The sequence below is a fragment of the Coregonus clupeaformis genome, chromosome 30 (genome assembly GCF_020615455.1).
Source record: "Coregonus clupeaformis isolate EN_2021a chromosome 30, ASM2061545v1, whole genome shotgun sequence".
In the NCBI taxonomy this organism is placed as follows: Eukaryota; Metazoa; Chordata; class Actinopteri; order Salmoniformes; family Salmonidae; genus Coregonus; species Coregonus clupeaformis.
The window spans coordinates 43,185,039-43,211,859 of NC_059221.1; the positions used below are offsets into that span (position 1 = coordinate 43,185,039).

A 26,821-nucleotide genomic window follows, 5' to 3' on the forward strand; every position below is an offset into this window, starting at 1 on the left:
AATGGTGACCTTAGGCTTGTGTGCTGCTGCTTGGCTCCCGATGAACAGTTCTTGTGCTGACGTTGCAACCGAGGACAGACGATTTTTACGTGGTACGTGCTTCACCACTCGGTGGTCCCGTTCTGTGAGCTTGTGTGGCCTACCACTTCACGGCTGAGCCGTTGTTGCTCCTAGACGTTTCCACTTCTCAATAACAGCACTTACAGTTGACCGTGGCGGCTCTAGCAGGGCAGAAATTTGACAAACTGACTTGTTGGAAAGGTGGCATCCTATGACGGTGCCACGTTGAAAGTCACTGAGCTCTTCAGTAAGGCCATTCTACTGCCAATGTTTTACTCTGGAGATTGCATGGCTGTGTGCTCGATTTTATACACCCATCAGCAACGGGTGTGGCTGAAATAGCAGAATCCACTAATTTGAAGGAGTGTCCACATAATTTTGTATATATATAGTGTATCTATGATCAGGTGAAAAAAATATTTCTCCATATGATCAGTTGAGAAATCTCATACTATTGAGATGTTGAGATGCTTGCCTTTACCTTCTGGCCTGACAGCCTTCTCACAGGAGGTCTCCTTCTCTCCCTGGGAGTCCTGGGAGCCAGAGGAGGGCTCAATGAAACCTGAGTCTGTGGTGTGGGTGGAGAGGGCGTCTGGGTCTCCGGCTGAGAGTGGAGACTCAGGGACCAGAGAGGAGCTCTCCTGCTCAGAGTCCCCTGCCCCACCCCCAACGCCCCTGGCCTCATCCCCTGGCCCCACACCTTCAGAGATCTCTGCTGGAGGAGGAAGGTCAGCCCGGCACTGGAGGACCTCTGGGGACGTCCTGCCAGACTGAAAGGGAGGCTGGAACACGTTCACCGAATACCTATACAGAGATATGGGGAAAAGGGTGAGACCACATTGTAATCAGGTGACAGTCCAAAAATGTCAAAGCAGCAAGTTGTATTGACATCTAAAGAGCAGCATTCATATCATCCATCAATTCCATGCGATCCCAATGGTACCTTGAGTATCCTTCCAGCAGCTGGGACAGACGGGCGTAGGTGAGTCTGGACTCAGGGACGCTGACCAGGAAGGGAAGCCCCACATTCTCCATGTTGGGGCGACACAGAACCTTGTGGTTGGACCAATGTTTTTTCTGGCAAACTCTGAAACATGAAGGAAAAAAAGTTAGGTTGGATTAAAAACTAAACAGATTCATTTTTTATTCATGAATCATTTAGGAGAACAGGAAATAGTTCTGAAATAGTTATCCTGTGTCATTGTGTGTTATTATTGGGATATTTCCTCATTAATTGCTCATTAATTGCCTCTGTCATTAGCGCCAGGCAGCAGACATTTATTTAGTGTGTTGACTCACTGGTTGCAGTAGCCAACACGGTAGCAGCGGGTGCAGCGCTTCAGTTTCTCTTCCTCCGAGAGAGGAGGCTTCAGGCAGGCAGCACACTTAGAGATTGGGATACTGGGGACCTGAGGCCTCTGGACGGGGGGACAGGGAGACAGATGAGCTGAACACAGAGACAGACACTAGGTAACACACTAGGGACTTGTGTTATAGTTCCGGAAGGTTCGAATAGGACGGCAAGGAAGGCTGCTGGACATTTACCTGCTGGACTCTGAGCAGCACCACCCTCTCCTTGGCCAGCTCTTTAGACAGCACCTCGAAGCAGAAGAGCATGTCTGAGGAGGAGACTGTGTCCAGGGAGTGGGATGGGAGGAAGATCCGATGGAAGCGACTCTTCACTACCTCAGCCAGTCTCAGGTTCTCTGCCTTGATCCTCACACTCCTAGAGATGGACTCCAGGACCTCAGCTGTGCTCGAGTTATCTTTACTCACACTCACAAGGAACTGACACACACCAGAATCAGAGGAAGCAGACTTGGTCAAATAAATCAGTCAAATCAAATAATAAACCGAAGCCATCTGCTATCTGAATGAAACCAATATGTCATCTTACCTTCATAGGTTTCTTGTGAGGCTCTTTAGCAAAGTAGAACACTGTGAGGACCTTCTGCTTCTGGGGCAGGGGCACGGGAAGGTAGAGGAAGGGGTCAAAGGTTATGGAAACCTAGAGAGAGAGGGAAGGACATTTGAACTTTTCAAAACAGGTCAAGTAGAACTTCCTATCGCAGCACTAAAGAAATGAGTTACTTCCACTACAACACAGCCAGCCACCAACACCAATCCTCAATTCGTCTAATAACTCTGATGGGTCCATTTTTCTCCATTACTGAATTAGGTTTCCCTCCATTGCAGCTTAACAGCCAGGCCCCAAGTCTCAAATCATCTGCATCATATTAACTCAGAGTCTAAGCCCTGTCTAAACCAGGGGAGGGGGGTTTCTACTAAGCTATATGGAATTGTTTTAAGAAGGTCATACCAAGGATCAATTAGCTATTTGATTTTGAAAAATATATATATTTGATGAATTAATTTTTTTTGGGGGGGGTCTTACTGCTTTTAGCACATGTATTTAAACCCATATTTTTGGCACTAAACAGTCTCCATATACAGTATACTTCCATTCATTTTTTCAACTGTTACCGGGGGACCTTCAGACGAGTCTTGTGAGGCCTGTGGGCGTCCTAGAGCAAAACAACCGACATGTACATCTTCGTGAGAATCTCACATTTTAGTGTAGCCCAAACGGTTTGGATGTTACAGACGATTCTGCGAGAAGACCAGTTTTCGGGATGTCTCATGGTCTGACAAACACCGCTCTAGCTTTGTCACCTTTCACCGCGAGATGCGGAAGTGCGACATAGTCGAATGCAGCGGATTCAGACGCATCCAATGCAAAAAAAAAACTGATACCTTTAGCTTAAACTAACAGATCTTTATGGGGATTTGTTATTATTATGCTAATTCGATTTCAGCAGACATCGATCTTAGGGGGTTAAATGCCCATTATCATGACACCTAAGGGGCAGACATGCCTAAAAACAACAGTCAGGGTCTGTTTTCAGGAGTGGACGGCCGTAGCAAACAGAAGTACTATGTGGTTTCATCCCAGTGAGTTTGACTGATAAACTGAAAGACCAGAAACACCTCCCAGTCCCACTGAGCCTCAATAAAAAAAAAACACAGTTGAACATGAACACCCAGATATAGTCAGACAGGTGTTATTGGGAATTGCAATAATTCCCCTGTTTGTGTCTTACCTTGGTGCACATGGGGCAGACAAGCTTGGATTTGTACTGGCCCTGGAAGAGGTCTACAATGAACGAGTCGTTTCTCATCTTGTGCCTCTGCCACGCCTCATCTGCCACCACCTGTTAAAACAGACACACCATGTCACAACTGGACCTGAAGGGAACCGTGACACAGCAGTGTCGTTATGAGTACGACTGCCTCTGTATTGATTGCCGTTTGGGGTTTTAGGCTGGGTCTCTGTAAAGCACTTTGTGTCATCTGCTGATGTAAAAAGGCCTTTATAAAAAAAAATTGATTAATTGAGTATGGTGCTGCTCAAACCTCTATTTCACCCACCTCGTCCAGCCGTCCGTCTGAGTCCACCGTCTCTGTGTAGGGCTTGTTCTGGATGCGGTTCAGGTCTTCGTGGAGCCCATCCAGGAGGAAGGCCATGAACTCCTGGGCATCGTGCTGGGCATAGCCTGTAAACTGACTGGCCTTACTGGCCACGATCGCCTGGAGAATAAAGACAAAACATCTTACTGGCCACGATCGCCTGGAGAATAAAGCCAAAACATCTTACTGACCACGATCACCTGGAGAATAAAGCCAAAACATCTTACTGGCCACGATCGCCTGGAGAATAAAGCCAAAACATCTTACTGGCCACGATCGCCTGGAGAATAAAGCCAAAACATCTTACTGGCCACGATCGCCTGGAGAATAAAGCCAAAACATCTTACTGGCCACGATCGCCTGGAGAATAAAGCCAAAACATCTTACTGGCCACGATCGCCTGGAGAATAAAGCCAAAACATCTTACTGGCCACGATCGCCTGGAGAATAAAGCCAAAACATCTTACTGGCCACGATCGCCTGGAGAATAAAGCCAAAACATCTTACTGGCCACGATCACCTGGAGAATAAAGCCAAAACATCTTACTGGCCACGATCGCCTGGAGAATAAAGCCAAAACATCTTACTGGCCACGATCGCCTGGAGAATAAAGCCAAAACATCTTACTGGCCACGACCACCTGGAGAATAAAGCCAAAACATCTTACTGGCCACGATCGCCTGGAGAATAAAGCCAAAACATCTTACTGGCCACGATCGCCTGGAGAATAAAGCCAAAACATCTTACTGGCCACGATCGCCTGGAGAATAAAGCCAAAACATCTTACTGGCCACGATCACCTGGAGAATAAAGCCAAAACATCTTACTGGCCACGATCGCCTGGAGAATAAAGCCAAAACATCTTACTGGCCACGATCACCTGGAGAATAAAGCCAAAACATCTTACTGGCCACGATCACCTGGAGAATAAAGCCAAAACATCTTACTGGCCACGATCGCCTGGAGAATAAAGCCAAAACATCTTACTGGCCACGATCACCTGGAGACAAGATGAGAAGACTAAAGGCTGTACTGTAACCCTAATACTGGGTGCTTGGTTTAAATCCGTGTGGAGGGCATGATGGTGTTGTGGTAGCTCAGTTGGTAGAGAATGGCACTTCCAACGCAAGGATAGTGGGTTCAATTCCCAGGACCACGCATATGTACAAATGTATTCATGCAAGACTAAGGCGATTTGGGTTATTTGGGCATCTGCTAAATGGCATATATTATACTATTATATATTATTAAATAACAGGAGGGAGTTAAAGACAGGACTCTCAGGAGAGTGGATTGTCACCTTTAACTTAGAGGGCTGGAAAGCATGGTGGGTACCCTTCCACAACGCCCGCAGCAGCACAGCGAACCCGATGGCCAGCCGACCACCTGTCCCCAACGGGTTATTACAGTTGATCTCATTCTCAAAAGCCCGGTCTGCAAAGACGGGGAGAGAACACAGTTAATGTGGTTTAATATCAGTCACTGAAGTTTCATAAATTGACTTGCATGTTGAAACATTTTTTATTAGAAAATACTTTATTCCCTACAACGTTACATTTCATTTTTATATTTACATCTCCAGAGACATATTTCATAAAGGATTTTAAAAAGTGATCAGCTTAAACAACGAATGACAGACAGGAGGAAAGATGAAGATCAGAGGAGCTGACCATGAAAGTAGTCCCTGAGTTCCCGGGTGTTGGACAGAGACTGGATGACACTGTTCATGAAGCAGGTGTTGCCCAGGTTGACCAGGCCTGTGAAGCCTGGCAGACACACCTTCTCCTCCTCCTCTTCCTCCTCCTCAACGCTGCGCTGGCTGCCAGCAGGAGGAGCGTGGGTCATGGGCTGGACCATGCAGGTGGGCTTGGGCTTAGGGATGAAATTCCATGAATCAAATCAACTTTATAAAGCCCTTTTTACATCAGCAGTTGCCACAAGTGCTGTACTGATACCCAGCCTAAAACCCCAAAGAGCAAGCAAAGCAGAAGCACAGTGGCCTGGAAAAACACCAACCCTCAAGGCCATAGGATAACATGATAAAGAAATCTGATTCCTTCCCCCTACTCATTATTCTCTCTCTCCCCCCTCTCTCTCTCTCTCTCTCTCCCCCCTCACCGTGACTACAGGCTCCTGTTTGATGGGGACATGGTCTGAGACGGTGCGGGCTGACACACTGTCCAGGACTCCGTCCTCTGTCCGAGGGGGCTTGGGTTTCTCCTCCCCCACCCGGGGGGGCTCCTCCTTGGCAGGGAGGGTGTGCTGGCTGCTGCCCGGCTGACTCGTCTGAGAGGACGGTCCGGAGGGCACAGCAACCTTGGCGCCACCCACTGCACCTTAAACAGAGGAGGATGAGCTTGTGGTCAACGACAAACGACTGTCAGGACCAAGAGAAGCACATTGCATACGGCCAAGTGAACGGAATGGCCCTGTGCACTTGAGATTCCTTTAATTCACTACTAGATACATGACAGTGCCTACCTGCTGGAAAACTTGTAAAAGTAGTACACCAACTACATCTATGCCTACTAGCATTGTAAAGTATATCAAGAGATACTAGCACCAGTAAAATGACAGATATTACAAGTTAAGGACATAACCTAGCGCACTGACACTCAGACCCGTTGGCTTGTGAGAGCAGCACACTGAGTTACTGGATTAGTTTCAGTGCTCAGATTCCTGTCCGTAGTGCTGCCTTGAATGTAAAAACACCCACATGCCTGCCTATCACAGTCACGCATAACATTTATACACTGAGTAGATCAAACTTTAGGAACACCTTCCTAACATTGAGTTGCCCTCAGAACAGCCTAAATTAAAATCGGGGCATTGGACTCTACAAGGTGTCGAAAGTGTTCCACAGAGATGCTGGCCCATGACTCAAATGCTTCCCACAGTTGTGTCAAGTTGGCTGGACGTCCTTAGGGTGGTGGACCATTCTTGATACACACGGGAAACTGTTGAGAGTGAAAAACCCAGCAGCGTTGCAGTTCTTGGCGCAAACCGGTGCGTCTGGCACCTACTACCACAACACGTTCAAAGGCACTTAAAAAAAAAAAAACATTGTAAAGTGGTTGTCCCACTGGCTATAAGGTGAATGCACCAATTTGTAAGTCGCTCTGGATAAGAGCGTCTGCTAAATGACGTAAATGTAATGTAAATGTTAATAATTTTGTCTTGCCCATTCACCCTCTGAATGGCACACATACACAATCCATGTCTCAATTGTCTCAAGGCTTAAAAATCCTTCTTTAACTTGTCTCCTCCCCTTCATCTACACTGACTGAAGTGGATTTAACAAGTGACATCAATAAGGGATCATAGCTTTCACCTGGTCAGTCTATGTCATGGAAAGAGCAGGTGTTCTTGATGTTTTGTACACTCATATATTAGGTCCACACATCCTGGTATCAACCCTCCCACGTAATTCACATGCTTAAAGACACATTAGGACAAGCTCTAATGGTTTCCTAGGATACTGGTTAGACCTACAGTCAGTTACAGTCAATTGGTTCAACTGAAACGCGGCCAGTCAGTGTGCTCCTCAAACAGCAATATAAAGTAAGTCAGTTAATACATTTGTGTGGAAGCCATTGTGTGTGTAATATTTATAAGGGCCTGCTATATTTCAAACTGTGTGACAGCTAGTGTAACAGATGTCTATAACGTGTGCAGTAGAAGCCAGGCAGCAGGAAGACCTTGTGTTGTGGGGGCCTCCAGGCCCCCCCAGCGCTGGCTGTGCCTCTTCTTCAGGGTGATGTCTAAACGGGACGGGGTGAAGGCGTACGTAGACTGCTCAGGCTGGATGAGGTTCCTGCAACAGAGGATCCCAGCTTGTCAGACTCATGGTCTCAATGAAAACCAAGGGGCCGTGTAAACATATCAATAGAAATGCCACAAACTCACAGACCAAGTTGGACTTCGAAGTCTTACCTGAGTTTGACTTGCCACTTAAAGACCGTATTCGCTCCGCAGTCTGCATGAAGGCGCAAGAAATTTGCATCGCTGTTTGAAAGGGAAGAGGGTTCAGTAAGCCGGAAACACCACTAAAATGTAATTAAGATCCACTAAGGCCACCGAGGTGAAAGGTCAGAAGGACTAAGTTACCTGGTCTGGAAGAGGAGTGTGAAGTCCTGTTCCCTGAAGATCACCCTGACCGTCTCTCTGAAGATGCCCTTCATGTACACGTTGACCACCATCAGGTCTGTCCCTTTCTCGTACGAGTCGTTCTTCAGCAACTTCAGGTTCACCATTGGCTCTGGAACTGCTAAAAGATAACCACAGCGTCACGTTTCAGATCACTGTATGCAGACCACGGACTCTATCCTCACGGCAACTGATCTGTCATTTCTCTCACAAACCACAGTACTATAGCCATGTTTCTGCATTGAGCTATCCTGACAAATTATTTGCGTGACAAAAATGTTCACTTCAAATCAGATTAGTGAATTTCAGCGTCCTTTTGAGATGTCCACTGACCATCCTCCTGCTTCATCTCCAGAGGTTCCTCTTTAGACCTGTCCCTCTTCTCCTCCTCTGTGCTGCTGCTGCTGGGGGAATCAGCCTGCTTGGTGGGTGTTGCAGTCATAGGCTCCCCTGATCCTGACTGTTTGGTTGGTGTTAGTCTCTCAGTGGCCTGGTCAGCCTCATTCTGAGACGCTCTCACTAGCGTCTCAGAGTCAGTCCTCTCAGCCTCCCCTGGCCTCTCTGTTCTGTTGGTGTTTGTGGAGGCTCCAGCCTTGGGGCTGAACCCAGCAGTGGACACAGTGGCTGCCGGTACGATTACCTCTTCTGCCCCAGCCTTGAAATCAGACTCTGGGGCCTTCTTATCCTCCATCTAAAACAATAATGGGCGTTTACAATCAGATGCAGAGCAGCAGATAATCACAAACACATTTGAACCCACACAGTACTCAGTGCCTGGTGAGATGGTGCAGTCTAGAGAAACTGGGACTCACCTGAATTTTCAACTCCTGCTGCGTGTGGCTGACGGCTACCTCAGGTGTTGTACCCTCATGGCCGTTTCCTAGCAGCTCAGCTCGATTGTCACCAGCTGTAGATGTCTGTGGGTCCCGGCCAGTGGCAGTGGGGCTGTGTGGTTTCCCATTGGCTGTGGACTTGGGGTGTGTATCCCTGGGTGTATCTGAGGTGGGGTCCTTTGGGGGACGGACGGTGCGCTTGGCACTGGGCTCCTGAGGCAGGTCCCCTTTACTGACACTGACAGGCTTGGTCTGCCCCTCTTCTGCAGCCTTCACCCCAGCCTCCGGCCTGTCAGCTGGTTTGTTGTTCATGGTGCGTTTGACACCGCGCTCTGCTTTGCTACGCCTCTGTTCGCTCTGTGCCGGTGGAGCAGAAGGCTGGGTGGACAGTTTGGGCTTGTCTGCCATCTCCGGGACAGATTTCTCTGGCTTTACCAGCGGCTTTACCAGCGGCGGCTGTTTCTGGTCTTTGCCGTTCTTGGCCTCCACGTTCACAGGCTGCTTCTCTTTTTTATTTTGCTACAGAGAGAAGACACAAAATGTTGCAGATTTTCTATGTATTGCTTTAGGAATTGTGTTGAAACCTTCGTAAGGGATAGGCAATAGGCATACAAAAAGATGGCAGTTGATGCTATTGCATGAGAGACCCATATGCTCAATTACAGCAGGGAGGGCTGCTGGCAGACTCACCATAAGGGAAGGCCAGGAGTGGAAGGGGATCTTCTTGTGCATGACCAGAAGGAGGAAGCCACCCTTCTCTTTGTACTGCACTTTGCTGCAGGAGCCCTCAATCTCCTCATGCAGATGACAGTCCCACTGGCGCCCATCTGAAGAGAGAGCAGTCACGGGCCATCAGACTAGCTCGAATGCTGCATGGTCACAGTGAAAGACTAAACGCCATGCAGATCAAAGACACGTACACACACTCCCTCATTCAAACGCCATCTCCGCACATACACACTTAAAACGGACATGTAGCCTATACAAGCATCACATACACTTGGGCTATAAAGACATGTAGGTGGCCTAGTTAGTTTGAGGTGTGTGTAGCTTGTGATCTGACCTGGGAAGTGGGCCTGACAGTCCGTGTCGGTGAAGGTAGTGGCGACGTCCTCCACCCTCTGCACCCCGTCTCCACAGCGCAGCCTCACGATCACCTCATTTGCATTCTGCTTCCAGTCCACAAACACATCTACACAGCACCGAACGAGCAGAGACAAAAACAGTCTGTCAGAGGCCTACCACACTCAGCATACCACAAGGATCACCTGCAAAATAGAACACTTTGTCCATAGCACATGCTGTGACGGTGCTAGGCAAGTACACAAATCAACCTAGAATGGTCTACAACAGATCAGCATAGTTTGTCTCAGAGGACTAGATTAGGGTTGAATATTTTACAAAAATGTTCCATCCCGAGAATAAATCACTTTTCTCCCGGGTAACCCGGTATTTTTCAGGTCATGCATGTGCCATGTATGCGAGTTCAGCTCAGTCTACTACAGAGCTCATGTTCACCATTACTACAGACTATCTCGTTTATTTCCCCCCTCTCACACACATACTGTATACAATTATCTCCCCCTCTCCTCCTTCCTGAGCCTCTCTCTCCCTCTCCTTCCTGAACCGCTCTCACACACACAAGCTGTAGAATGACCCAGGCAACACCGCACCCTCTACAGCTGGGATCCCAGTCAGGTTGTATTCCATGTGACCCCCCTCTCCATAAACCCTGCTACGGTCCACTATGATTTTTCCATAGTATTGACATTTGTCCTTCTTTGAACAAACTGCCAAATTACTCTTACCAATAGGGTAGTCCGTGGTGTCTTTCACTTGTGGTTTCTATAAATTGTTGAACGGCCTGTCACTTGCACATAGTTACATATACATTGAAAGTATGATATGTATTTTACTGATGTGTTACACCGCTAAAATATGAAAGAAACTGGGGAGGTGCTCGGTGCGTATCAGTGAATGGCATAGACAACAGCCAAGGCATTGGAAGGACACAAAGGATATAGTGTGGACAATGGGACCGAGGGTAGCTAGATGAGGCAAGAGGAGGATGCTGTGTGGGTGGAGACTCATGCCGGCCGGTCAGCCCTCTGAATTGAATGGGCTAATGTGTTCTGGTCGGAGAGAGCAGAGCAGGAAGAGGCACAGCAGCTTTCTCTCGTGACCTTGACAAAGCCTGTTTCCCTAGGTCTGGCCTTACATCAGCTAGGATTACAACTCTTCAGCATCAGCACATGATACCTACCTACAGCAGCTATTAGCCAGTGTTTCCCCTATATGCATTTAGCAAGAGGGCGGCCTCTAAAACCACGCTATTGGCCACACTGTATTAGCAAACATGAATGGCTGGTGATCATGCATGAGCTCACTCAATCAGCGATCACATCTCAATTTCAGACACAATACTTAGACATGCAAGATGCCGCCGACAGGCATGGCAGCTCTGCTTCTAGCTCCTAAGCAACTTTGCAGTTTTTTGTTTGTGTGTGTTATTTCTTAAATTATTAGCCCAGAAGAAAATATTATTTCTTATAAGCATTTCGCTACACCCGCAATAACATTTGCTAAATATGTGTATGTGACCAATACAATTTGATAGCTGCTGTACATTTACTCAGCAGTGGGTCTTGTACTAGATATTCTTACTCAGTATAATATGTTCAAGTTCTTCTTCAAGGGGTTATGGGAAGTGATATTTCTTGCATCCGCATGTTTACCTGTGAGGATAAACAGAGCCATCTTTCACATACCATTGTTCCATTACAAACTGAAAGCAACATGACCGAAGATGACGCATTGTAACACAAAGAAAAGACATGAGGCCTACACAAACATGTTACATGACCTGTTCTATATTCTACAATGAAAGAGAAGGCTGCAAATGACTAACATCTTACTGGAGGATGTTAAACAAAAATGTGTTGCCTCTTCGCTAAAGGCAAACACTGCATAGATGACACAATGCAAACTTGAAGTACCGTTCAACACCTCGAGTCACCCCCATTTATCATCAGGTTTTTACATTGAGATGTTATGTCATACACAAATTAAAATATATGCTCAACATAAGGGCTGTGTTTAAACAGGTAGCCCAATTCTGATATTCCCCACCCCCAACTGGTCTTTTGACAAATCAGATCAGCTCAATAACATATATTTTTTTAAAGACCTGATGTGAAAAGATCTGATGTGATTGGCCAAATCAAAAATAGTCACATACATATATTTTGCATATGTTATCGCAGGTGCAGGGAAATGCTTATGTTTCTAGCTCCAACAGTGCAGTAACACCCAACAATACAAAACAAATCCCCAATCCCCAAAATGTAAATAAATATCAGAACGAGCAATGTTAGATGCGGAGTATAAATAAATATAATGGTGTGAATAGACAGTATATGAATAGAAAAGGTGTTTACAGCAGTAGTTGTATAGGACGAACCTTGACTAGAATACAGTATATAGTGGGGGAAAAAAGAATTTAGTCAGCCACCAATTGAGCAAGTTCTCCCACTTAAAAAGATGAGAGAGGCCTGTAATTTTCATCATAGGTACACGTCAACTATGACAGACAAATTGAGAAAAAAATTCCAGAAAATCACATTGTAGGATTTTTAATGAATTATTTGCAAATTATGGTGGAAAATAAGTATTTGGTCACCTACAAACAAGCAAGATTTCTGGCTCTCACAGACCTGTAACTTCTTCTTTAAGAGGCTCCTCTGTCCTCCACTCGTTACCTGTATTAATGGCACCTGTTGGAACTTGTTATCAGAATAAAAGACACCTGTCCACAACCTCAAACAGTCACACTCCAAACTCCACTATGGCCAAGACCAAAGAGCTGTCAAAGGACACCAGAAACAAAATTGTAGACCTGCACCAGGCTGGGAAGACTGAATCTGCAATAGGTAAGCAGCTTGGTTTGAAGAAATCAACTGTGGGAGCAATTATTAGGAAATGGAAGACATACAAGACCACTGATAATCTCCCTCGATCTGGGGCTCCACGCAAGATCTCACCCCGTGGGGTCAAAATGATCACAAGAACGGTGAGCAAAAAATCCCAGAACCACACGGGGGGGACCTAGTGAATGACCTGCAGAGAGCTGGGACCAAAGTAACAAAGCCTACCATCAGTAACACACTACGCCGCCAGGGACTCAAATCCTGCAGTGCCAGACGTGTCCCCCTGCTTAAGCCAGTACATGTCCAGGCCCGTCTGAAGTTTGCTAGAGTACATTTGGATGATCCAGAAGAGGATTGGGAGAATGTCATATGGTCAGATGAAACCAAAATATAACTTTTTGGTAAAAACTCAACTCGTCGTGTTTGGAGGACAAAGAATGCTGAGTTGCATCCAAAGAACTCCATACCTACTGTGAAGCATGGGGGTGGAAACATCATGCTTTGGGGCTGTTTTTCTGCAAAGGGACCAGGACGACTGATCTGTGTAAAGGAAAGAATGAATGGGGCCATGTATCGTGAGATTTTGAGTGAAAACCTCCTTCCATCAGCAAGGGCAGTGAAGATGAAACGTGGCTGGGTCTTTCAGCATGACAATGATCCCAAACACAGCGCCCGGGCAACGAAGGAGTGGCTTCGTAAGAAGCATTTCAAGGTCCTGGAGTGGCCAAGCCAGTCTCCAGATCTCAACCCCATAGAAAATCTTTGGAGGGAGTTGAAAGTCCGTGTTGCCCAGCGACAGCCCCAAAACATCACTGCTCTAGAGAAGATCTGCATGGAGGAATGGGCCAAAATACCAGCAACAGTGTGTGAAAACCTTGTGAAGACTTACAGAAAACGTTTGACCTGTGTCATTGCCAACAAAGGGTATATAACAAAGTATTGAGAAACTTTAGTTATTGACCAAATACTTATTTTCCACCATAATTTGCAAATAAATTCATTAAAAATCCTACAATGTGATTTTCAGGATTTTTTTCTCATTTTGTCTGTCATAGTTGACGTGTACCTATGATGAAAATTACAGGCCTCTCTCATCTTTTTAGTGGGAGAACTTGCACAATTGGTGGCTGACTAAATACTTTTTTCCCCCACTGTACATACAGTGAGGGGAAAAAGTATTTGATCCCCTGTTGATTTTGTACGTTTGCCCACTGACAAAGAAATGATCAGTCTATAATTGTAATGGTAGGTTTATTTGAACAGTGAGAGACAGAATGACAACAAAAAAATCCAGAAAAACACATGTTATAAATTGATTTGCATTTTAATGAGGGAAATAAGTATGTGACCCCCTCTCAATCAGAAAGATTTCTGGCTCCCAGGTGTCTTTTATACAGGTAATGAGCTGAGATTAGGAGCACACTTAAAGGGAGTGCTCCTAATCTCAGCTTGTTACCTGTATAAAAGACACCTGTCCACAGAAGCAATCAATCAGATTCCAAACTCTCCACCATGGCCAAGACCAAAGAGCTCTCCAAGGATGTCAGGGACAAGATTGTAGACCTACACAAGGCTGGAATGGGCTACAAGACCATCGCCAAGCAGCTTGGTGAGAAGGTGACAACAGTTGGTGCGATTATTCGCAAATGGAAGAAACACAAAATAACTGTCAATCTCCCTCGGCCTGGGGCTCCATGCAAGATCTCACCTCGTGGAGTTGCAATGATCATGAGAACGGTGAGGAATCAGCCCAGAACTACACGGGAGGATCTTGTCAATGATCTCAAGGCAGCTGGGACCATAGTCACCAAGAAAACAATTGGTAACACACTATGCCGTGAAGGACTGAAATCCTGCAGCGCCCGCAAGGTCCCCCTGCTCAAGAAAGCACATATACAGGGCCGTCTGAAGTTTACCAATGAACATCTGAATGATTCAGAGGAGAACTGGGTGAAAGTGTTGTGGTCAGATGAGACCAAAATTGAGCTCTTTGGCAACAACTCAACTCGCCGTGTTTGGAGGAGGAGGAATGCTGCCTACGACCCCAAGAACAGCTTCCCACCGTCAAACATGGAGGTGGAAACATTATGCTTTGGGGGTGTTTTTCTGCTAAGGGGACAGGACAACTTCACCGCATCAAAGGGACGATGGACGGGGCCATGTACCGTCAAATCTTGGGTGAGAACCTCCTTCCCTCAGCCAGGGCATTGAAAATGGGTAGTGGATGGGTATTCCAGCATGACAATGACCCAAAACCCACGGCCAAGGCAACAAAGGAGTGGCTCAAGAAGAAGCACATTAAGGTCCTGGAGTGGCCTAGCCAGTCTCCAGACCTTAATCCCATAGAAAATCTGTGGAGGGAGCTGAAGGTTTGAGTTGCCAAACGTCAGCCTCGAAACCTTAATGACTTGGAGAAGATCTGCAAAGAGGAGTGGGACAAAATCCCTCCTGAGATGTTTGCAAACCTGGTGGCCAACTACAAGAAACGTCTGACCTCTGTGATTGCCAACAAGGGTTTTGCCACCAAGTACTAAGTCATGTTTTGCAGAGGGGTCAAATACTTATTTCCCTCATTAAAATGCAAATCAATTTATAACATTTTTGACATGCGTTTTCTGGATTTTTTTTATGTTGTTCTGTCTCTCACTGTTCAAATAAACCTACCATTAAAATTATAGACTGATAATGTCTTTGTCAGTGGGCAAACGTACAAAATCAGCAGGGGATCAAATACTTTTTTCCCTCACTGTATGAAGTGGGTAACAGTATGTAAAGATTATTAAAAAGTGACCAGTGTTCAATGACTATGTACATAGGACAGCAGTCTCTAAGGTGCAGGGTAGAGTACCGGGTGGTAGCCGGCTAGTAACAGCGACTAAGACTCAGGGCAGGGTACTGGGAAGAGGCCGGCTGGTGGTGACTATTTAACAGTTGGATGGCCTGGAGATAGAAGCTGTTTTTCCAGCCTCTCGGTCCCAGCTTTGATGCACCTGTACTGTCTCCACCTTCTAGATGGTAACGGTGAACAGGCAGTGGCTCAGGTCCTAGATTATTATTTTGGCCTTCCTGTGACACCGGGTGCTGTAGATGTCCTGTATGGCAGGCAATGTGCTCTCAGTAATGCATTGGTCAAAAGACCAATTAGTGGAAAAATTATCAGAATTTGGCTGCCCGTGTAAACGCAGTCAAATAGGCTTGCTTTCAGCAAACACTCGACACATCCTAATAAAGCAACATCTCAGGGACGTACCCTCGTGCCTTACCAAGTTAACCACACCTCAAATCTCTCCCCTTCAACCCTCTCACCTTTCTTGTGCTCTGCGTTGGCCCCGGCTGCTGCTCGCTTGGCCTCCCTGCTCTCCTGGTTGGCCCTGTCCTTCTGCTTCTTCTTGCTGGTGCTGTCATCTGCGCTGCGCCGACCCCCATTCCGCCGGCCTGACTCACTGCTGCTGGCCATCTTCAGGCGCTTGGCGCTCACGGGCCGCCCGTCGCCGGCGTCACTGCTGCTGCCGCTGCTGGGGTCTGGTTCTGAGGTGTGCCGCTTTCTGCCCGGTCCAGCTATCTTGGCGATGTAACAGGTCAGAACTCTCCCAGAACAGAATCAGGGGTCCTGAGAAGAGTCAGGGGACCACCACAGTAATGAATGAGTGTTACAGAGCTACGTAAGAGTCATAAAGAGTGTGATATGTGGTGTATATAGTAGGTTACAGAACTATGATCAATTAGGTCATTTACACACATCCACATTTTAAACCTCACCCCTTTCAGATTAAACTCAAATTTCAAACATTTCCTGTACATTGATCAGATTGCATTCTGTCTGCAAACATTGCAATACTTATACTTGTGGTGGCTGTCTTATTGAGTATCCCAACACTGTGTGATACTAGCTACTGTATCTAGCTAGCTATCTGTTTTGCCTTGGATGTTGCCTATGAATGTTATACCCTGGATTGCTAGACAATGTGACTAGAAAACATTACGTTACCTTCGGTACAATGCTAACAAACGTTAACTACAATGTCTTTAAGTGGCTAGCTAGACTATTTTTGTTTAATTTACACATTTGGCTATAACAGTATACCTAACATTACACCTTCATGTACATTTCTGCCAGTCTTTACCCTCAATGCAATGGCGTCATGTTCATGCGGCAAGTTAGCTAGCTAGTGACGACCAGTTACTTAACGTTTGGTAGCTAGCTAACATGCTAAAATGAGTTACTTGGCTATCAATGATCATTGGCCAATCAGTTCTTCAAAAATCTGACAATTCAACGTTCAAATGTTAACAGGTGATCTCTATAATGTCATTAACGACATGGATAAATTGCCAATGTAACGTAAACGTTACCTGGCTATCGAGCTAGCCGGCTAACGTTAGCTAAGCTAACAACAGTTAGCCAACTAGCTTTAGCTTCCTAGCTAAATTACTAGTGGTTCTGGCGAATGTCATTAACTTGTTAGCTAATTTAGCTACCTAATGTTAGTCAGCTATGTTGACAAGCTAGACAAACAATACATATTGACAATAGCGCCTCATGACTTGTTATAATTAAACATAAAAAATATATACTAGCCAGTAATGACCGACTACTTACAAAACATGTATAATTTTGAGTGCCGTCTCCCCGTCTTTGTGCACAATGGCCGGCGAGTCCGTACTTCAGCCCTCGCTAAGCTCCTTGACGGACGCGGGCCTCTGCTCATCCCTTCCCGCAATCGAAACCCCGTACTCTCTGCTGTTTCTAGAATATTCTCGTTATCCAGGACCCATCTCTTATAGATTCCGAAATATTTTAATCAAATATAGGTGACTTGAATGACAACAAAACGATAAATCGATTCAACCTAAATTACTTTACCAGCCCACGCGAAATGACTCGCACTTTGTTTAGGAACAAAAACAGTCCGAACCGAAATCCACACAGAACACTGACCACTTCCTGAAGGCAGGCAGGCTGAGGCGGCACTGCAGCAACCAACCCCTCACAATGGGATAATCTCAATTGTATCCTCCTCGCGTCCTCTCTCCTCGCCTCCTTCTCAAAACCCTTTGGATGAAAAAACCAAAGGTCCCGCCCCTATGACCTTCTCCTCCAATTGTATTTGGAGAAGGAGGCAAGAGGACGCGAGAAGGGTGCAATTGAGATTCTTTCAATGTGGAGATTCTGCCAATGTGACAAAGGTTTTCTTGGCTGGTTCTACAGGTAGGCAGCTATGCAACCAGAGCATGAGATTAGTAAAACAAGCCTATTATAGGGGGTTTATTATAGGGGGATGTTGAATAAGAAATGAACTAGTTTTGACATGACAATTTTTTACAATATTCTCCTTAGGTGATCCATATCTCTCTCCCCACCATTGCATATGCAATGCATGTTTATTAAGTGTAGTGATGGTGTTCCAGTTTTATTAGTCACACAATTTCAGTTTCCCTACACTGGAGGGTGGAAATGCTTTTTTAATGTATATTTTCAGGTAACTCCAAAAAGCTTTCTCTCAATTACATAAACAATACCAACCATTGAATTCATGTAGGGTTTAAAGAGAACAAACATCCATCAATTAATCCAGGCGAGATCAGAAACCATGTCAAAGGGACCGATCATCCCCTTGTTCATCCTCAGTGGGTACACATAACTTTTATTCATTGTTTATCCAGAACAATCTATATATATAACTAATTTTTTGGCATTATTTATATTCTGAATGTGGCAATGTTTTGGGGTGATCTGAGTTTTGGCGCAAACATATGTGCACATGTTTTGTATTCTACACACAAATTGATTATTATTTTTGTAGATGTCATGTGGAGGCACTTCCATCCTTCAGTTGAAAGTCACACAGTAATACACTGAGGGCACACAATGTTATATTAGATGTGTGAAATCTCACAATCAAAAGGCACAGTTACAGTGTAGTCGGACAAGCGCCTTCATGGCTGTAGGTGCAGTACTGAGCCCCCCCCACTAGAGAGCATACAGTGTACACCCTACAGGCTCAGCAGAGTAAAGCAGTAGTAGTTTCACATAGTGTCTGCAGTCAGTCAGTGTTGGTTTGACCAGCCAGGTCCTGGCTGTTACTGACAGGTGTTGTAGATCTGGATCTGTTTGTTGATGTCGTTGAGGATAGCCTTCATCTTGTCTTCTAGGCCGTCCAGCTGCCGGGCTTTGCCCTCCAACGTTTTCTTGTTCTCTTCATAGTCTTTCTCTAGTTCTGTGGATATAAAGTATGTCAAGTTTATATCTTAATGTTTTATCTCAGAATAACCAGACCTGGTTGACTGACATAGACCTGTCCTGGCACCCCAATGGTGGAACCAGCTTCCCCCTGAAGCTAGGACAGCTTCCGTAAGCACCTGAAACCCTACCTCTTCAAACAGTATCTTCAATAATCCCCCTCCTCACCTCAACCTCTGCCCCAAAAAATAATAATAATAATAATCCTGAACCTTGCACTTGACTCCTATCTAAAGTAGATAACTAATTTATTGAGTAAAAGTGTACTTATTATGCCTGTGGTTGTCCCACCTAGCTATCTTTTTTGTTGTTGTTTAGCAGACGCTCTTATCCAGAGCGACTTACAGGCGCAATTAGGGTTAAGTGCCTTGCTCAAGGGCACATCGACAGATTTTCACCTAGTCGGCTCGGGGATTAGAACCAGCGACCTTTCGGTTACTGGCACAACGCTCTTAACCACTAAGCTACCTACCACCCTATCTTAAGATGAATGCACTAACTGTAAGTCGCTCTGGATAAGAGCGTCTGCTAAATGACTAAAATGTAAACGTAAAATGTACAGCTCTCTGGTTTGAGCACACCATCAGACAAATTCAGACAATACAGTGACACTGTTTAACCACAAGAGGGCAATGTTGCCTTTGCTATTCTCCAAAGGTTAGCTTGTGTAAATCAAAAACAATTCTGCTCTTAATTAAACAAAGGAGGCCCAGTTCCCTCCAGGGTCCCTCCCACACACCTGCTAGTCTCCGGAGCTTGTTCTGGGCATCTTTTAGTAGCTCCTTGGCCTCGTCTCTCATGCGCTCTGCTTTCTTCTTGGCCTCCTGGACGGTCTTGGCTTTCCTGTCCACCAAGTCCTGCACTGTGTGATACTTATCTGTCAGCTCGCCATCTAAAATCTGAGAGAAAGAAGATTAGTAACAGTCACAGTATTAAAGTCCCAAATATACACATGAAATGAACACACACCCACATAGAATGAACACACACACACCTGCTTGGCATCATTGGCTTTGTCCCGTGCCATAGTGGCTGTCTCCTCAGCTCGAGCTGCTGCCATGCTGTTGTTTGCACGTTTGAGTTTCAGACCATCAATCTCCCGACCCAGGTTGCCCAGGCGGTCCATGGCATCATTCAGGTCATGTTCACTGCTGGTGGTTTGAGACACGATCTACGAGCAGGGAAAACATCAGGAATGTAGTATCTCTTGATCCCTTCATCCCATCAAACTGCATACAGATGGAGTCCACTCAGTTGAGAACCTACTGTACCTGTGCTAGTCGGGCCTCCGTTTCACCAATGTCCGCCTTAGCCCGCTGTATGGTCTTCTGCGCTGCAGCCTGGGCCGTCTTAGCGTCCTCGAGTGCCTGTTTCACCATCTCTGCTGTGGATTTCACCCCGTCTGCCCGATTCCTACAGAACGGAAACACATGTTGGAATCAGGAGCGTTTTGCCGTACTGGACTATTCCCTTTGACTTGACCCTCTACATACAAGATACATACACACACACACACACACACACCTGGCCTTCTTGGCCTCCTGCAGAAGCTGCTCTGCTTTGCGCACGTCGTCCTGTGTCTGTTTCAGAATGGCGTCTACATTGGAGAGGCTTCGGACCCGGTCCTTGATCTCCTCTGCCATGTGTCTGATCTGCTGTGGTGAGGCTGGGATGGACAACTCCAGGACACGGTTAGCTACCGTCTCAATGCTGTCTGGATCAGCACCCTCCTCTGCAAGGAGACAGAAAATATACTCAGATCAGCAAAGAGATTTTTGACGTAGATTGGAAATGAATACTTCATGATTATGATGCTGATCATGATGATGATCCTGAGTTCAAGATCAATTGCTTGTATGGTCCCATGTAGCCCAAGGTCGGAAACTCACTTTCCTCTAACATTTGAATTCTCTGTCACTTTGCCAAAATCTTTTCCTAGTAGCTAACTCACGCATGAGGAAGTCCCGTATCTGCTTGATGAGGTCCCGCAGGTCGTTGTTGGAGCGCTCCACCTTGTTCTTGGTGTTAGTGGCCTTGTCCAGAGCTGCCTGAGCTTTACCCTTTGCCTCCTCCGCCTTGCTCTTGGCATCTGCCACCTGAGAAGCCAAACAGGGGGATACAGAGAACCAGGGATAACTGTTATCAATTACCCTGACTTTGCTGATAGCTGCTTCATTGTGGAAACATTTGACCTACTATGACTGTACTATGTGGTTGTCTCACCTAGTGAATGCATTAACTGTAAGTCGCTCTAAATAACTGTCTGCTAAATGACTAAAATGTAAATGTTCCCTCATACTGTAGGTGATACAGGGGTATGTATGCATTTATGACATGCCACAATAGATTTAGCATGTCTTCATTCCCTGTCCAGACAGTGTTACTTGGTGTAACTGACCTTGTGGAAGAGCTGCTCTACCTCCCCCATGGCTTTGTTCAGCTCTTTCTCTGCATGCTTAGACCTCTCCAAGGCGTTATCTGCCACCGCTACAGCACCGTTGCAGTTCAGGCCACCGCAGTGCCTGTTCCCCTCGTCGTCACGGCAACCTGCCCCTCCGCAATGGCTCTCTGCACAGGGGGCATCGCCAGGGGCCCCACAGACCTGGTCAAAGGGGGTGGGATGGAACATGTATCAGATTAGTAGATTTTCATAACTTTCCATGAACTCTGACAGTTTGTATTTAGCTGTTTTTATTGTTGTTGCTATTTTCACTTTTTTTAATTAGACAACAGAGATGATGCTTTCTTCACCTTCTCGTTGATCTTTTTCATGTCCAGGGTTTGTGCCTTGGCATTGAGGTCCCCCAGGGCTCGCTTGTTGGCGGCGTTCTTGCGGTTGAAGCCGTCTTTCTTGGCAGAGATGAGGTGTTCTGTCTTGCGGCGGGTGTCTGCTGATTGGCTGACAGTGCTGGGCGTGGTAGTGGTGGACTGGTTGGCTCGCTGCTCTGCGTCACGGGACTTATTATAGGAGCTGCGGATGCTTTCATATGCTCCTGGGGGAAGGAGAGGGGCCAAAAAATAAGAAAGACACATTTAACTAATATTTCAAAAGTATTTATACAAAAAAAAAACATTGATAACACCAGCCATTAGGGCACTACGTCTCCCAGAATCCCTCTGGTGGAAGGGGGACAGGAAGTCTCTGCTCACCCAGGAAGTTGGAGTTCTTGAGGATGTCCAGTTGGCGGTGGAGCTGATCTGAGGTCAACTTGAGCTCTTTGGCCTCTCTCTCCAGAGCACTGAGCTCATTACTGGCCTCAACGTTACTGTTCCCCACACTGGTCAGGTCTCCCTCCAGATGATTCAGTGCGTCTGTGGTCTCCCCTATCTGAGACCTGCAGCAGAAAAGCAGAAGGAAATTACAGTTAAAACTACAAAACCGGAGAAGAGGCATATTCATGGTGAATCTTTATTCAGACAGAGTCTACCTTTGTCTGTGTATTGTTATGTAAAGTATAATAGTGTCGGTGTGTACAGTATGTCTTGTACCTGAGGTCTTCAATGAGCTCCATCAGGCTGCCGACTGCCTCTGCGGTGGTGTTGCGGGCGTTGACGATGCCCTGGGCCAGTGCCAGCTTCTCCTCCAGTTCTCTGAAAGCCTTCTCATAGGCTCCAGTCAGGCCCGTGGTCTGGATCTCCAGAGCCCGCTCCGACAGGGTCTTGGTTCGGACAGCCAGGTTCTGTACCACCCGGTCCCAGTCCCCGAAGCACTGGTGGCAGGGCTGGCAGTTAGGGAACTGGCCTGAGAAGCCCCGGGCACACTGGTCACAACGCACGCCCGACACCCCCTGTTGACACACACAGTGGCCTGACTTCTGGCCACACTGAGAGGTCTCTATGCCCCGGGGGTCACAGTCACAGGCTGAGAGAGAGAGATGGAGAGATAGATGAAGAGAGAGATGGAGAGAGAGACAAAAAGAGAGAGAGTGAGATGGAGAGAGAGATGAAGAGAGAGAGAGATGGAGAGAGATATGGAGAAACAGAGATGGAGAGAGAGATGAAGAGAGAGAGGTGGAGAGAGATGGAGAGAGAGATGGACAGAGAGATGAAGAGAGAGAGATGGACAGAGAGATGGAGAGAGAGAGAGAGAGATGGATGAAGAGAGAGAGATGGACAGAGGGATGGAGAGGGAGAGAGATGGAGAGAGAGATGAGAGAGAGAGAGAGAGATGGAGAGAGAGAGAGATGGACAGAGAGGAAGTCGGGGATCGTTAGTATATGTCTGCTGCTGATATTTTGATGCCAAACTTATGAATAACATGCTACATGGCACTGCTGCTAATGCTGACCTCTGCACTGGATCCTGGGGTCGCCCCAGTAGTTCTCTTGGCAGTCTGTGCAGGTCTTCCCACCAAATCCATCACGACACTGACACTTTCCTGTGAACTGGGGCACAGAGAGGACAAACATGAGCATGAGGTCAGAGAAGAGGTTTATCCCATAAAGTACCTTAGTAATGAAACCACACACACACACACACATCCACACACACACATCCACACCTCGTTGCAGGCCGGGTTTACAGCGTTGTTGGGTTCACAGCTGCAGGCCTCACAGCCCCGCCCACTAGCCAGGTTCCAGTAGTTGGGCTTACAGTGGTCACATGTCAGGCCGATAGTGTTGGGTAGACACTGGCACTGCCCCGTGGCACGCTGGCAGACACACTCATCCCGCGCTGTACACTGGCTTTGCTCTGTGCCCAGGAAGTTACAGGTGCACTCTGAGGAAACAGAAGAAAATAGATTAAAACTTTACTGCACAACATATACAGTCTAAAATGCAACAATGATTAAAATGAATGGTTCTCAAGTTTTTTTTGTGTGTGTAAAAAGGATGCTTCAACGGTCACTCACTTCTGCAGTTGCGTCGCGAGGCATCTCCATAGTAACCGCTCTTGCACACGCCACAGTCTGGTCCCTCTGTGTTGTAGAGACACTTCTTACACTCTCCTGTCCTCCGGTCACATGCATCCAGGTCTGACATGTCAATGTTGTTACTGCACCTGCACGGCTGGCACCGCCCACCTGGCTGGGAGGGGTTACCATAGTAACCAGGGGCGCACTCCTCACACCGGGAACCTGTGACCAATAGGACAAAAGGTTGAGGGAGAAGTAGGGAGATTTTTGGATGGAGAGAGATGGAAAGTGGAAAATCTCATGTTGAGATTGAGATATTTATTGGCTGGGTGAGGGTGAAAAATGACTTGGTATTTCCAAGTATTTCCAAACAGTTTTCCAGTAGACTTAAGGGAGAAGCTTCTAGTGTGATAGCTTCTGCAGACAGACAGAGACATGTGGTGAAACCCACCTCAGTGATTATCAGTAAAGTTATCAGAATGTTACTCATAATGTTCACATTATGTTATAAACCTGAATATTTTTCATATTTTATCATTGTGCAATGCTATTACATCTTGGGTTAAAGGGGAGTTTGCTTACCCAGGGGATTAACAGTGATTAGTGAGGAGGTTTGTGATCGCACTGTTGCAGAGTGGATTATGCTTCAGCAGTGTTGTCGAGTCCGTTCTCGAGACCATATATTGAGTGTCTCGGTCTTGTCTCGGTGTCAAATACATTTTTACTTTGTCTTGACTCGGTCTTGGACAATGAGGACTTGTAATTTCTTCCCGAGACCGGCCGAGACCAGCGGAGTAAAAAACTAATTATCAGCTCGCATTGAGTCAGCGCATAAAAACGCCAGGCCAAATATCCACACTTATGTCATGATACATGAATATCTTATTGCTTCCTGCACTAAAAAAATGTGGGTTTCAACAAGGGTTGTTCTAAGATCCTCAAAGTTCTTCAAATAACCTTAGGATTCTTGGCACTGAAAATGGCCCCCAAAAGGTTCTTCCAAGAACCCCATAGGAGGTGGGGTTCATCGAGGAACCTCCTTAGTTGGTGGGGGTTCTTGCAGGAACCTAACTGCCCAACTGAAACATTTGGATTTGAATTTGAAAGGACAGCAGGTGAAGGCACTTAACTGAAAAATGTAAAGATCTCCTCAATTTAAGGTAAGGTTTGTCCCTTGTATGATCTAAATTGATATTGTTTTATGATTATACCATTTATCTTTTCATATTTGTGCAAATCTTTCTAAAACAGAGAATCGACACAATTCAATGGATATCAATCAACAAAGAGGTAAGAATATGTACTGTAGGCTATAAGGATATGTTGAAGGCTAGCTGTATTGGGTGCAGATGACTGAACTGCTCACTTTTGTGTCTGTAGGTATACAGACGAGAAGGCATACAAAGGTATGTCAATTGGTATTGGTATGTTATGAAGATCAGATTTACCATGCTCTGCAAAATCATTCTGGCTATGGATACAGAGAACATCAACACATTAACATCAACACGCCAGAGGATATACCCATTGGACTTGGGGCTCTGCTGGGAGTTTACCTCATATTTGGATAATTATAAACACTGAAAACTAAAATATTGTTTTATTGTTGTTATTGTTAAGTGTATTATTATTAATAATAATGATAATAATAATAGGGGGGGAGTAGTTCAGAAATGTACTCCAAAAGGTTCTTCAAAAGGTTCTTTGAGGATCCATTAAAAGGGGTTCTTTGAAGGACTATTGAAGATCTATATACACTGCTCAAAAAAATTAAGGGAACACTAAAATAACACATCCTAGATCTGAATGAATGAAATAATCTTATTAAATACTTTTTTCTTTACATAGTTGAATGTGCTGACAACAAAATCACACAAAAATTATCAATGGAAATCAAATGTATCAACCCATGGAGGTCTGGATTTGGAGTCACCCTCAAAATTAAAGTGGAAAACCACACTACAGGCTGATCCAACTTTGATGTAATGTCCTTAAAACAAGTCAAAATGAGGCTCAGTAGTGTGTGTGGCCTCCACGTGCCTGTATGACCTCCCTACAACGCCTGGGCATGCTACTGATGAGGTGGCGGATGGTCTCCTGATGGATCTCCTCCCAGACCTGGACTAAAGCATCCGCCAACTCCTGGACAGTCTGTGGTGTAACGTGGCATTGGTGGATGGAGCGAGACATGATGTCCCAGATGTGCTCGATTGGATTCAGGTCTGGGGAACGGGCGGGCCAGTCCATAGCATCAATGCCTTCCTCTTGCAGGAACTGCTGACACACTCCAGCCACATGAGGTCTAGCATTGTCTTTCATTAGGAGGAACCCAGGGCCAACCGAACCAGCATATGATCTCATAAGGGGTCTGAGGATCTCATCTCGGTACCTAATGGCAGTCTTAATTTAAGCTCTGGCGAGCACATGGAGGGCTGTGCGGCCCCCCAAAGAAATGCCACCCCACACCATGACTGACCCACCGCCAAACCGGTCATGCTGGAGGATGTTGCAGGCAGCAGAACGTCTCCAGACTCTGTCACGTCTGTCACATGTGCTCAGTGTGAACCTGCTTTCATCTGTGAAGAGCACAGGGCGCCAGTGGCGAATTTGCCAATCTTGGTGTTCTCTGGCAAATGCCAAACGTCCTGCACAGAGTTGGGCTGTAAGCACAACCCCCACCTGTGGACGTCGGGCCCTCATACCACCCTCATGGAGTCTGTTTCTGACCGTTTGAGCAGACACATGCACATTTGTGGCCTGCTGGAGGTCATTTTGCAGGGCTCTGGCAGTGCTCCTCCTGCTCCTCCTTGCACAAAGGCGGAGGTAGCAGTCCTGCTGCTGGGTTGTTGCCCTCCTACGGCCTCCTCCACGTCTCCTGATGTACTGGCCTGTCTCCTGGTAGCGCCTCCATGCTCTGGACACTACGCTGACAGACACAGCAAACCTTCTTGCCACAGCTCGCATTGATGTGCCATCCTGGATGAGCTGCACTACCTGAGCCACTTGTGTGGGTTGTAGACTCCGTCTCATGCTACCACTAGAGTGAAAGCACCGCCAGCATTCAAAAGTGACCAAAACATCAGCCAGGAAGCATAGGAACTGAGAAGTGGTCTGTGGTCACCACCTGCAAAGCAGTCCTTTATTGGGGGTGTCTTGCTAATTGCCTATAATTTCCACCTGTTGTCTATTCCTTTTGCACAACAATATGTGAAATGTATTGTCAATCAGTGTTGCTTCCCAAGTGGACAGTTTGATTTCACAGAAGTGTGATTGACTTGGAGTTACACTGTGT

At 46.3% G+C, this 26,821-nt stretch overlaps 2 protein-coding genes across 11 annotated transcripts in view; both read right to left on the reverse strand.

Moving 5' to 3' along the window:
- The window catches only part of LOC121546032 (ubiquitin carboxyl-terminal hydrolase 19-like), a 25,575-nt gene extending 7,782 nt beyond the window's left edge, over nucleotides 1-17,793 (reverse strand). For 3 of the 9 annotated variants that reach the window (XM_041857013.2, XM_041857021.2, XM_041857020.2), the window contains exons 1-19: nucleotides 17,034-17,793; nucleotides 15,740-16,043; nucleotides 9,571-9,699; nucleotides 9,198-9,334; nucleotides 8,487-9,026; nucleotides 8,008-8,365; nucleotides 7,636-7,795; nucleotides 7,462-7,533; nucleotides 7,227-7,342; nucleotides 5,647-5,864; nucleotides 5,199-5,400; nucleotides 4,829-4,962; nucleotides 3,475-3,648; nucleotides 3,162-3,272; nucleotides 1,958-2,068; nucleotides 1,606-1,848; nucleotides 1,360-1,478; nucleotides 1,004-1,147; nucleotides 536-864 (exon numbers count right to left, since the gene is read on the reverse strand). In XM_041857013.2, the coding sequence (XP_041712947.2) occupies nucleotides 536-864; nucleotides 1,004-1,147; nucleotides 1,360-1,478; nucleotides 1,606-1,848; nucleotides 1,958-2,068; nucleotides 3,162-3,272; nucleotides 3,475-3,648; nucleotides 4,829-4,962; nucleotides 5,199-5,400; nucleotides 5,647-5,864; nucleotides 7,227-7,342; nucleotides 7,462-7,533; nucleotides 7,636-7,795; nucleotides 8,008-8,365; nucleotides 8,487-9,026; nucleotides 9,198-9,334; nucleotides 9,571-9,699; nucleotides 15,740-15,890 (3,448 nt within the window). In that variant the 5' untranslated portion in view covers nucleotides 15,891-16,043; nucleotides 17,034-17,793. The remainder of the gene's footprint in view (nucleotides 1-535; nucleotides 865-1,003; nucleotides 1,148-1,359; nucleotides 1,479-1,605; nucleotides 1,849-1,957; nucleotides 2,069-3,161; nucleotides 3,273-3,474; nucleotides 3,649-4,828; nucleotides 4,963-5,198; nucleotides 5,401-5,646; nucleotides 5,865-7,226; nucleotides 7,343-7,461; nucleotides 7,534-7,635; nucleotides 7,796-8,007; nucleotides 8,366-8,486; nucleotides 9,027-9,197; nucleotides 9,335-9,570; nucleotides 9,700-15,739; nucleotides 16,044-17,033) is intronic. The other 6 variants (XM_041857014.2, XM_041857019.2, XM_041857018.2 and 3 more) reach the window with 6 other exon arrangements.
- Nucleotides 17,794-17,880: 87 nt separating this feature from the next.
- Nucleotides 17,881-26,821, reverse strand: part of LOC121546030 (laminin subunit beta-2-like) — a 67,429-nt gene continuing 58,488 nt past the window's right edge. For both annotated transcript variants that reach the window (XM_045209585.1, XM_045209584.1), the window contains 13 exons: nucleotides 23,527-23,751; nucleotides 23,176-23,393; nucleotides 22,963-23,059; nucleotides 22,164-22,536; nucleotides 21,825-22,009; nucleotides 21,426-21,667; nucleotides 21,073-21,276; nucleotides 20,626-20,770; nucleotides 20,199-20,406; nucleotides 19,946-20,087; nucleotides 19,669-19,845; nucleotides 19,414-19,573; nucleotides 17,881-18,651 (listed from right to left, as the gene is read on the reverse strand). In XM_045209585.1, coding sequence (XP_045065520.1) covers nucleotides 18,515-18,651; nucleotides 19,414-19,573; nucleotides 19,669-19,845; nucleotides 19,946-20,087; nucleotides 20,199-20,406; nucleotides 20,626-20,770; nucleotides 21,073-21,276; nucleotides 21,426-21,667; nucleotides 21,825-22,009; nucleotides 22,164-22,536; nucleotides 22,963-23,059; nucleotides 23,176-23,393; nucleotides 23,527-23,751 — 2,513 coding nt within the window. In that variant the 3' untranslated portion in view covers nucleotides 17,881-18,514. The remainder of the gene's footprint in view (nucleotides 18,652-19,413; nucleotides 19,574-19,668; nucleotides 19,846-19,945; nucleotides 20,088-20,198; nucleotides 20,407-20,625; nucleotides 20,771-21,072; nucleotides 21,277-21,425; nucleotides 21,668-21,824; nucleotides 22,010-22,163; nucleotides 22,537-22,962; nucleotides 23,060-23,175; nucleotides 23,394-23,526; nucleotides 23,752-26,821) is intronic.